At 40.3% G+C, this 12,632-nt stretch overlaps 1 protein-coding gene across 2 annotated transcripts in view; it reads right to left on the bottom strand.

Moving 5' to 3' along the window:
- Positions 1 to 1,125: 1,125 nt before the first annotated feature.
- LOC308654915 (cytosolic beta-glucosidase) overlaps positions 1,126 to 12,632 on the bottom strand; it is a gene marked incomplete at both ends in the record, with an annotated part of 124,275 nt that continues 112,768 nt past the window's right edge. For both annotated transcript variants that reach the window (XM_081304662.1, XM_081304663.1), the window contains one exon: positions 1,126 to 1,328. In XM_081304662.1, the coding sequence (XP_081160788.1) occupies positions 1,126 to 1,328 (203 nt within the window). The remainder of the gene's footprint in view (positions 1,329 to 12,632) is intronic.

Raw genomic sequence — 12,632 nt, 5'->3', positions numbered from 1 at the left:
GAAAAATACACATCCACACTGTCACAGATCCAGTCTGCAAAATGGGATGAAGACACTTGGTTACTTCAAGCCTGATTAACACGGGTGTTTGGCCAATGCTACTGAAATATAGACACTAGGGACCAAACTCCCCATATGTGAAAGGTGCTGGAGAGGAGAAATGGAGTCCAGAGTGCTCCCTGCATCCACTACTGACCCCTCCTGAGGAAACTCAGTCCAATTTCCAACTTCTACCAGTCCCATGTACATCTTGAACATTCTGACTATGAATGTAAGAAGCCCCCGCTCCGCCTTCTCTTCCACTTTCTGCTCATTTGATTCATGTGCTTATTTCACACGGGTCTAAAATCTAACCTTCAGAGGTAGAGACTCTGCTCTGCTCATTACCTTGCTTTGAATTTGCTGCCATCTGCCATTGAATCTGCCTTTTGCTGAAAATCAACACTCAAGAGACTTTTCGATGTCTAAATCATTTTATTATTTTATTGTTTTCCAAAAGTTCTTAGGTAACAGAAAAATGTATTTGTCCAAGCATAGGCAAACCATGTGCCAAACATATCAACAATGCATTTTATTAAATAGATTCTCAATTAATTCCTTTGTGACAAAAGAATGTATGACAGTATAATGTTACTTTTAGCTTTGATTTCTTTATTCTAGGTTAAATAGTGACAAAATGGTGATGATCACACAAAATGGATAGACTAAGGACAAGTAGCTATGTAACCAGGATATGTTAAGCTGGTAAAAAGTATCCTTGTGATAAGTTGTGTGTCATTACAATTGCAAATCATCAGAATATTATCTCTATAAACTTTGCGTTATTTTTTCCTAGAAAAAAAAATTCTAAGGTTTTAAATTGAGCTTTCCAAATATATCTGATTTTTTAATATAAAAATCAATTTCAGTGGTTTTCTATTTTATTTTTTTTAAACCCTCATTAATCAAAATACAAATAGAGGCCATCATTAAATATATTCCCAGGCATTACAAATTCAGATTTCATAATAACAGATCAGCAGGTGCAGAGGCAACCTGAGGTCATCTGAGAGATCATCACTGAAGCAGATTTCCTTTCCAGAAGCAGAGGTGTCCTCTCCAGGGGTTACTGCCCAGCCACCAATTCTACAAAGCCCCCTCCAGGCCATTGCTTCGGATGACCTTGGCATACTCCTTGGCTGATGTATAAGGGACCCGAGGTCTAGCTGGGTCTTCAAAATCAACATGAAAAAGACCAAACCGTAGGCTGTATCCATCACACCACTCAAAGTTATCCAGAAGGGACCAGGCACAATACACTTGAAGATTGACTTTATCAACATGGATAGCTGAAATTTTTAAAAAAGAAAAACTTACCATTTCTGGATGAGGTTTGAGAACACAGGCAAAATTACTAATGAGTACTCTGATTCTCTTTCTCCTGCCCTTACAGAGATCTAAGTGGCCATAGGAATAGGAAAACCTGCTTTCTTCTCTTTTTACACACACACACACACACACACACACACACACAATATCAAAGAATCATGGAATCATGTTTTACACTGGAAATGTATAATTTTTATTTGTCAACTTAAAAAAAATCCCCTTTTTCAGTTTTCTGCTTGAACCAAATAGGGCTTCATTCAAGTAGTTAGATATTATTTTAATTATGTAGCCATTTATTCATTTTGACATTTGTTTTATTCTTTCACCTACTCAGTGCACTATTTCAAATATCTATGACATTTCAGACACACACACACACACACACACACACACACACACACACACACACATCCTTCCCTAGTACCTAGGAGAGTATTCAATAAAAACACTGCCCAGAGTCTCAGTACAGCCTTCAATAGCTCAGTAAATCCATTGGTGAGTTGGAACAGGTAGCAGCAGCATGCCTGAGGGAGTCTCAGAGCTCACCTTTTATCCTCATGACCAAGATATGTCTTAAAAGTTTGGAAATAGAACCTCCAAAATGAAAAGGTTCAGCACATGACTCTAGCCATGCCTATGTCCTTGACTAAGTACTAAACTGCTGTGGCTCCTGTCTCAGTCCAGTGGGGTTACTATAACACAATACCATAGACTGGATGACTTATAAACAACAAATTATGTATCACAATTCAGAAGGCTGGCAAGTCCAAAATCAAGATGGTAGCAGATGCGGTCTTTTGAGTAACCGTGTCTTAGGTTATCGATAACTGCTTTCTTGCTGTGTCCTCATGTGGCAGGAGTGGGAAGGGGTTCTTTCATGGCTCTTCTTATCTGGTCACTAATCTCATTCATGAAGATTCTGTCCTCACGACCTAATCACCTCCAAAGGCCCCATCTCTTAATGCCATCTCACTGTGGGGGGGGGGTAGGATATCAACATGAATCTTGGGGAGATGAACATTCATTCTACATCATGTAGAGTCATGTTTAAGTCCTTTAATAACAAAATAAACAATCTCCTCCCAAACTGCATATATTCATAAACATGATGTTCCACATAATGTCATTTGTGAATGTTCTAAGCATATCCACGCATTTCACATCAGGGTGGAGAATTCTCTAAATAATTTTACAATGCTTTCCATTGTTTTACTCAATAAATTTAGCTCACTTTTTTATTAGTATTTTAAGTTTAGCAAAACTCTCAGGTTGTGTGAGTCTTTGTATGGAACATTTTCTTTTTTAAAGCCAGAATAAGTAAACCCAATTTATGCAACACACTAATATTCATTTCTCAGCACGGAAATTAAATGAAAAGGCAGGTTGGTTTCACAAGATGGCCATATTCCTAAATAAGCTGAGTGAAAAATGAACATTCATATAATAAATCAGGTTTTTAATTGTACGGGGAACTAATTTCAACCAAAATGACTCATCTCGATAAACTTTCAACAAAGCAAGATCTATTCTTTAATTTTTCCTTTGGTAACAATCTATATTTTCAGGTTTCCTAAAAACACTATGCCCATATTCTTGTACACATGCATTGGTTTCCAAATCTTGGGATTTTTATTTTTTTGACTGAGGATATTTCTATAGACAAAAGGTCCCTGATGGGTTGATTGACAGAACCCCTCCACATTTGTGCCTTGCGGCATGCATGGTGCTCTGCTTAGAGAAGAACTTACAAATGCCCTAAGAGGGCAATTAAGTTCAGTTGGATGGTCTCTTTTTAAATAAAGTGGTCTCTGTCCATAATCTGGAAAATATCATTTCCATATAATGTATTTTTAGAGACCTAATTTGAGGACCGAATGGCATCTTTCTAAGTACCAAAACAGCCAGAGCCAAATACCAGGCTAGGAAACAATAATCTACTTTGCTTTGTAATTCATCCTGGGGATACTTGAGAATCTGCATATTTTCTTTCTCATTTGCAGAACTACTACCCAACAAGAAAGCCCGCCAGGTATATAGCCAGGCAGTTCCTGGAAACACACAGTCCCACTGATCACGCATAAAAGGAGTGATTCATGTGTGAAACCTGGGGATAAAAACGAGGCCCTGCCTGCTTGGAAGGGAACAAAAAGGAAATCTTGACAATTTCATTGTTAACTGCCAGGAGTTCAACAGCAAGCTCTAAACCGCCTGAGTGACACTGGTAGATGTCTCTGCGCTTTCGCGGCAGGAACATTCAAGTAGAGAATTACCTAGTTAGGGCTGAGAAACTAGCCTGCTGGAATCCTCACCACCCCACCGCTGGGAAAAATGACAAAACCACCCTGGACCCTGCAGGCTTCTCCTCCTCCCATCTCCTCTGGAATGTACAGAGACCATCATCACATTTGTTGTCACCATGATTTATGAGGTCCCAAATCTTGGCAGGGAAAAACACTTCTGAGAGTTTGCTTTCTTTCTTTAACCAGAGTTGGAAGCAAACTCAACAAGGACCGACAGAACTTTGGATGGGAACACAGCACGCTAGGATAAAAATGGTACTTATCTTCAAGTCATAGTGTGATGTGAACCGGGAGGCTGTGGAAAGGGTCTCATGGCCAGCAGGTTGGATATAAAGATGCAAGGAGAAAAACTGCTAAGTCTTGCCTCAGTCAGGCTGTTCTAATTATAAGAACCCCATGCTAATGTTGTATTCTATGCAGTCATATATATATATATATATATATATGACTACATATATGTGTGTGTGTGTGTGTATATATGCACACGTGTGCACAAATACATGCACACATGCACAAGCACGCTGCTGCCCAGAAACAGCCAAACTGAAAAGTTGAAGGGCACAATGTCAACCATAAGACCACTCTCACATCTGAAAATGTCTTCAAGTTCAAGCGATTCCCCAAATCACCCTGGTTTTTGCAATTTGCTAGAAGGACTCAGGGAACTTACTGAAAACTAATATTCCTGTGGTTATGACTGTTACAGGAAAAGGTAGAGATTAACATCAGCTAAAAAAAGATTCCTGATGCAGAGTCTGAGGGATTCTAAACAAAGCTTTCATTATCCTCTCCCTAGGAGTCAGGACACATTATCTCCTGGTGCTGACATGAGGCAATTCAAATAAAGCATTGCAAACAAGGGAAGGACACTAGAGCTTCTTGTCCAGAGCTTTTACTGGAGACATCATTACATAGACTTGATTGATTGATTGATTGGTATGTGGATGAACTTGGTTTCCTGGTGAGCTGGTGACCCAAGACTCAAATCACATGGTTGATCTTTTGGGTGTGACTATCCCCATCCTAATCACATTCTTGTTAAGAAGGGCATGGATTACCTCCTAGAAACTGAGAGCAAGAGCCAAACCACTCTTAGGGGAAAGTCAAATTCTTTACTGCATACATGCATACCCACTCAAACACACACACTTACTTTAGAAATTCATGAGTCATGGTTCTCGGAGGAATATTCTCAAGTTACTGGCTTATGAAATATCATAATTATGCCTGTGTTTATCAAATTACAAATGCCTAGAAATTGGGAACTCGGGGTCAATGGGGTTTATTTCTCACAATTTATCAACAGGATAGTCTGCAGGATTTTTTTAGGATTGTTGTGGGATATCTATGAATGTGCCAAGACTATGTAGTCATCAGACAAACCACTGATCCACAGACTCAAACCTCCATGACCAGAGTGAGACGAAAGGCTCAGCATGGCCCAAAAGGGAGCCTCACCACAGAAAAATGAGAGCAATAAGGCCCCAGGAATGTGCAGAAAGAAAAATCAGACTTCCAGACTTCCGAGTTCAGGTAATGGTAATCTACGTTTGAGCAAGTCTTTCTAAAGAAAATGAATAAAACACACCAGATAAAGTATTTTAAGTAAATCTTCAAACCAGTGGAAAGCTAACAGTTTGGCAGGCATCGTCAGGGCAAGTTTCAAAGTGAAATATGAGATGGATAGACATGGCAGCTACTTTTTCCTGATAGAATTTTCCAGTCTTCAGAAATCTGAACTATTTTTGTTTTGTTTTTGTGAGATAAGGTGAGGACAAGTGTTCAAACCCAGAAGCACACCGAGTGGGAATTCTAGAATGAAATTCTGTATACAGAAATCTAAAACCCTGAAGGAATGAACTCTCAGGGTAGGTGACAGTGGTCCAGAGGGAAGCTAGACATTGGGACATATCAAGTCACCTGACTGTTCAGCAAACATCTACTCTGATTCCCGGACAGAGTAGCACTCAGACCGGTAGTACCCCCTATATGCACATCCAAATTTGTTTTGAATGGAAGTATCTATATTCCAAACTTTTAATTATTATTATGAATATTTTAAAATGTAATCATAGTACAGAATCAAATAAATATAACCAGGCAAATTTAGAAAAGTGACCAAGAAAGGAAAATTAAGGGAAAACAGAAACAAACTCACAAAGATCTCAGTTATTAGAATGCCATACAGACTATACAATAACCAAGTTCGTTGTGCTCAATGCATAAACACACATTTGAAAGATCTTCAGGGTTTAAGAACCCACAAAACTGAAGGGGCACACTTGGAAAGGGAACCTCTATGGGCTCATGTTCAATGCCAGGTGCACCAGTTCCTAGCTCAAGGGAGCGTCTCACTTTTCATTGATACCTACTGCTAGAACTGTTGTTAGGATTGAATGGGATAGCACAGACCCCAGCACAATGCCCAAGGCACCCTGGGTTTCTGTAGCTTTCTTCATCTTGCCTCCCCTTTGAAAAATGCAGAATCCAAGGTAAAAATATAAGAATAGGGACAGAGGCCTGGAATGCACGTGGACAGAAGAAAGACTATGTGAGGACACAGCTATAAGAAGATGATGATCTGTAATCCACAGGGAGAGGCATCAAGAGGACCCTAATCAGTGGCCACCTCAATCTTGGATTTGTTGCTTCTGGGACTGTGGGAAAATAGATTTCTGCTGTTTGAATCACCTAGTGTGTGGCATTATGTTATGGCAGCCTCATCAAACTAACACAGGCTGGGACCTGAGAACTTATTTTAATCAAATGCCTGAGTGATGTTTTTACCTAATCAAGTTTCAGACTCAAGCCTAGAAAATACTCTGGCAGTCCACTGTGGTTTTTTAATATAGTTTCTAGCCCCAGAGGCATCTCCTTTGAGATCTTTCTATGTTGGAGAATGTCCCCCAGCTCCTGTCCCTAATAGTTCTAGCTAGAGAAGCCCTGTCCTAAGAGACTTAGCTATCTCTAAACCAGGCCATACCACCTTTCAGAAATGGATCACCACCGAGAGAACGGGAAGACATCAGATGATCAAATGTCCCTCCTGGAATTCCATTTCAGCCCAGTGCTCAGTTAACGCCTAGTTTTAGTCCCCTTGATCAGGACAAATCCTCTCAATTTATCATGTGAAGTGGATAAAATGGGGGCCACCAAAAGATGTGTCCATCCAACACCTGTGACTGTGACCTTATTTGAAAAAGGAGTCTTTGCAAATGTAATTTGTTGAAGGATCTCCTGGATAATAGTGAGCCCTAAATTCAACAACAAGCATCCGTGTAAGAGAAAAGAAAGGGAGAAGACACACCTGGAAGAAGACTCAGTGAAGACACAGGGAGAGATTCCACAAACACCAAAGATGGCCAAGACACATGAAGCAAAATGTCTGGCCTCTATAACCGTGGAAGAATATATTCCTGTTGTTTAAAGTCACCAGGTTTGTGCTAAGTTGTTACAGTAGCCACAGAAAACTAATGCCCCATGTTCTTTTAAAGCAGTTGCCAACTTAGCTCTGAGTCCCAGACCACCACCTGGTCTAACTGGGAGCTTAATAGAATTGCTCTCCAAGCCTGTAGAAGCCAATGAGAGAAAGCCTTCTGGGGACACAGCTCAGAGATGATTTTTCTGGCAATTGCCCCTCATGCAAACTTTGAAAATGAGTTTCTGAGTTTGGTTAAAAGCACTAGGGTATTTACATTTGGAGAGCATCTTCAGCAAGGTAACTGTTCCTGTAAGAGAACTGGAACACCGGCTGTTTTCCCTTCTTAGGGAAAAAAAAATAAAATAAAACAACATCAGGAAAATCTAAACATAGAAAATGCACAATAAGCCCCCCCCCCCAACCAGCTGAGTAGCAGTAGCTGGACAGCATCTGTGGAAATGTGCAAATAATCCCAACACAGGAAGCCCCACCTGCAGACACAGACTCTTGGTAGCAAAAGCTATGACTCTTTGAAAAAAAAAAAAAAAGAGTCTTTGAATACCAAAAGCTAATTTCTAAATATTTTATAGGAAAATGCCAATTAACCAGAAATGAGCTGCACAGGTTTCTTAATTAACTATATTATTCCTACTCCTTATATTACACTTTGGGGGGGGGGACTGCAAATAGCACACGGAGTTGAAGAGATCATATAAAATATCTAAATTGTAAAACTGATCTGAGAATAGGTACCTGTACATGTTATCTTCTGTAATTTCTCCATATATATTGCTTGTACAGTTATTTTTGCTCCGGTAAAAAAAAAGAAAAAAAATATGAGAACCAAAGTTTTTTTTATCTAGGGAAGTTCTTTTTGGCCAAAACGGCTGCCTTCCTCCATTTCCTCATTTTCTTCCTCCTTCCCTTCCTTCCTTCCTTCCTTTCTCTCTGCAACTTTATATTTTTGCTCTTTCTTCCTTCTGGTTTCAAACACCTTTCAGAGGGTTCAGAGTCAGCATTGGGCACCAGGGCTGAGAACCCCAGAGACCAGGTCACCCCAGGAAAGTGCAGCATTCTGGATAGGGCTGTCCTCCATGGTGTGGTCAGTTGTGGGCCATGAAAAATAACCAGCAGAAAAGTGGGATTTAAGGTGATGCTTCCAGGAACACCAGGGTTGCAAAGCTCTCCTGCTTCAGTGTGCTAGGACTAGAGAGGCCATCACTCAAGGTCCCCAGGACCTTGTGGCAACACCTACTCCATCTTTCTTAAATAAATACATGGCATGCTAGAAATTAGAGATATAATAATGAACAAAATTTTTTAAAACTCCTCTTTTATTGCAATTATAGTTATGTAAAGGCATATATTAATCAAATTATCACCCTGTGAGCTTTTAATTACAGTCTGTGAAAAGCAGAATGAAAAAAAAAAGGAAGAATCATGAGAAACTGCAGTTTAGCTAACATTTTTGAACATCTGGATATCATTTCAAGGGCTGCATGCATGCATCAAGTCATTCAATCTTTGCCATCAATCTATAAGACAGATACATATTACCACGGTGGCCATTTTAGAAATGGAGAATTAATGCCCAGAAAGGTTAGTTAACCTCAGAGAAGTTCATGAAGAAAGTAAGTAGGAGATTTGAGATATTATCTCAGCAAGGTAACAGCAGAAGCTTTAGACCAAGCTACAGCACCATACAGCATCTTGCTTGCATTCTATGGTAGGATCTGTCTGAAACAGCAGGGGTGGGACTGAAAGAGCATTTTTCTGAAATGAAACAGAACCCAGAGCCCAAGGATGAGTTAGAGTCATACATCCCTATCAGCCAATGCTCTTTCTAAATTGTAACAGCAGCCAACGTGGCTGATGAAGCACACAAGGGATTGGGCTGAAGAAATAGGCTCCAGTGGAACTTTTAGGGCCAGTGTGCAAAGTAAACCACAGACCTGGTTGGTTGGAGAAACTGCTTCAACTCTAAAGACCTAATGAGAACAAATTCCTCTATTTTAGGTTGTTGCCAAAATCCAACTTTCCTGCCACCCCAGCAGTGATCAGCATCCTGGTTGCTTCTGCACCAAAAACTAGACCTTGTAACCATCATCATTCCCAAAAGCTAGCTGTTTCTGCTGCCATCCTCACTAGCATAATGGGTTCTGCCTCAGTCCAGCTCTTCACCCTCAAATTAAATTCTCACATGGATGAGTGTGACTGGTGGATCACATGTCTGCACCCTCGCTCCAAAGAAACCAGAAATCCCATCCTCTCCCTTGGCAAGACAAAACGTGTATGAAACAAGCATATTGGATACATGAAAGATGTCCACTGCATTACAAGACAGATAAGAGTGATCCAAGAAGAATAACGGCACGTGTGAAAACTCAGATATGGGAAATGTCCACAGCACATGTAAGGAACTTCAGCCAAGACAACAGATAATAAAGAATGATGGGGAGAGTCTCAGACAGCACTTGGACATATATGTAAGCTCTGTTAAATGTTTTAAGGATTTTGATTTTTATTCTGACAGCAACAAAATATCCTTAAAGAATTTTAAGGAGGGAAATGGCTTTAACTAATTTGCATTTTTAAAAGATTCTGGATCCAACATGGCGGCAGGCGCGGAGAGATCAAGTCTCTGACCTCTTCAGCTGTGCGGGCATAGGGAGTCATAAACTGTGTAAATGCTGTTAGCTCAGGATCACTAGGCAATGCTGAGCTGACGTGGATCTGGGGCGAACAGTCTGGGCCTCTCAGAACACACACTGAGCCCGGATCTGCTGAATTCAAGCTCCTGTTCACCTGCTTCCCGCAGACAAACAGCTGTGACTCAGCACTAATCCATCCCGCTGAAACAACTGGTCGGCCCTTCGGATCCTACGGAGGTAAATGCCAACCGAGCCTTCATAGGCAGTGGCCACAGGATTGAAACGGGGCTTAGGAGAGACAGTCAGGACCCATCCGTTGCATTGGTCACCCAGCAAAGGGAAACTAACTGTTGCCATTTGCAAGAGACAACACCATGTCAGAGAACTGACGTCACCAGACTGTGGCGGAGGAGATACCTTCATTGAAACCAGCGGCTACAGGTGTGTAACCCCCTAGCCATCCCACTCCACACATAGGGGAAACCTTAAGGGCCCCTCCCAGCTCTCCCATAAGGGCCCCTCCCAGCTCTCCCGTGAGCACGATAGCCAGACCGAGGGAATAAAGAGTGGCGCGGGACCCGCGGCGGGGAACTCCGGGCTACCACTCCCACCAGTGCTGACAACTGAGGTCTCTTGCACCAGCTACCGGGGGCGTGGCTACTGGAGGGCAAGTAAAATTTGCTGAGGATTCTCAGCCCCAAGCTCTACAAACTTAGGGTCTGAGGGAATGGCAAACTGGAAGAGTGTGCCCAGTCGTTCATGAAAACAGGGCTCCCTGGAGCAGCAGACCTGGCGTGTAGTCAGTATTGTGGTGAGCGGCACCCGTGAGAGGGGCCTGGCTAGAGGAAAAGTGGGGAAGTGACTAGACACAAGAGGAGGCCCTAGGCACTCAGGATTGGAGACTCGCCCAGTCTGGGAGGAGGAGCTGCTGCACAGTGATTGGTTCCCGCATATTGACAGGAGAAGCTTGGCCTGGTGGGCACAGCTCCACCTACTGGAAGAGAAGTTAATCAAACTCTAAGACTGCATTTATTAGTTTTTTTTTTTAATTTGGGTTTTTTTTTTCATTTTCATTTTTCTTTCTTGTTGTTTTTTAAATTTTATTTAATTTTTCTCTTCTAATTTTAATTTTAATTTTTTATTATTATTTTTTTTTAAAAATTTTCTTTTTTTATTTCCTATTTTTTTTCTTCTTTTGTCTTTTCATTTATTTTCAATTTTCTTATTCCCCCTTCCTTGAATTCTACCTGCTTACTCTCATTCTCTTTAGTGACTTCTTGCCTTCCCTTCTAATACCTTTCCTCCCAAGCATCAAGTAAATTTAAGGAGTAAACAGTAACTCAGCAGTCAAACAGAACAAGAAGTAACAGGAGCAGCATGAAAAAGCAAGGAAGAAGAGGAGTACAAACAATGAAGGACAGCCTAAATATTCAGGAGGACCTAGAGTCATCAGAAAAATGGTCATGTAAAGAACTTAAGGAATACCTTAGACAGATGGAATGGAACCTTAAAGAGGATACAAGACAGCAAATTCAAACAGTGAAAGAACACATTGAAAATGAATTACATAAACAGATAAAAGAAGAAGTTAAGCATCTTTATCAGGAGATAGAGATTATAAAAAAGAATCAAACAATAATTTTAGAAATGAAGGAAATTATAAACCAAATTAAAAACTCAAATGAGAGTATCACTAACAGAGTGGAGCAAGTAGAAGCCAGAACGTCAGATAATGAAGACAAAATATATCATCTTGAAAAGAGTCTAGCCAACTCAGACAGGCTGGTTAAAATCACGAGAAAAACATCCAAGTGATATGGGATAACATAAAAAAAACAAATTTAACAGTCATCGGAAAAGAGGAAGGTATAGAGATTCAAACCAAGAAAATGAGTAACCTGCTGAATGAAATAATTAAGGAAACTTTCCAAAAATAAAATAGGAAATGGATATACAAATTGTAGATGCATACAGGACACCGAGCATACAAAATCACAGTAGACCAACGCCAAGACACATTGTTATGAAGATATCCAATATACAGAACAAAGAGAAAATATTAAAAGCTACAAGGGAAAGGAAGCAGATTACATTTAGGGGTAAACCAATAAGGTTAACAACGGATTTTTCATCATAGATGCTGAAAGCAAGAAGGTCCTGGAACAATGTATTTCAAACACTGAAAGACAATGGATGCCAACCAAGAATTCTGTATCCAGCAAAATTAAGCTTCAGGTATGACAACAAAATAAAAATCTTTCATGACAAACAAAAGTTAAAAGAATTTGCAGCCAGAAAACCAGCATTGCAAAGCATCTTGAGCAAAACACTACACGAGGAAGAAATGAAAAACAATAACCAAAACCATCAGTGGGAAGTGCCTCGGTAAAGACAGAGGGAGAGGGGAAAGATAATCATGGAGAAACAAACTAAATTTTAAAAAAAAGGATAAATAATCAAACATGGCTGGAAGTACAAACCATATATCAATAGTAACTCTAAATGTTAATGGCTTAAACTCTCCAATAAAGCGACATAGGCTGGTATCATGGATTAAAAAAACAAATCCAACAATATGCTGCCTTCAGGAGACAACCTGATTGGAAAAGACATACACAGGCTGAAGGTGAAAGGATGGGAAAAAATATACCACGCACACGGTCCTCGTAAGCAAGCAGGGGTGGCCATCCTCATATCGAATAAAATCAACTTCAAGACTAAGTTAATCAAAATGGATAAGGAAGGACATTATATACTGTTAAAAGGAACCATTCACCAACAAGACATAACAATTATCAATATTTATGCACCAAATAATGGTTCTGCAACGTTCATAAGACAAATTCTCCTCAAGTTCAAGAATCAAATAGACCACAACACAATAATCATGGG

Source organism: Spermophilus citellus (genome assembly GCF_964194105.1).
Source record: "Spermophilus citellus genome assembly, chromosome: 8".
NCBI classification, from domain to species: domain Eukaryota; kingdom Metazoa; phylum Chordata; class Mammalia; order Rodentia; family Sciuridae; genus Spermophilus; species Spermophilus citellus.
The sequence above is the reverse complement of the archived record's forward strand: the minus strand, read 5'-3'. Positions and strand labels throughout refer to the sequence as shown.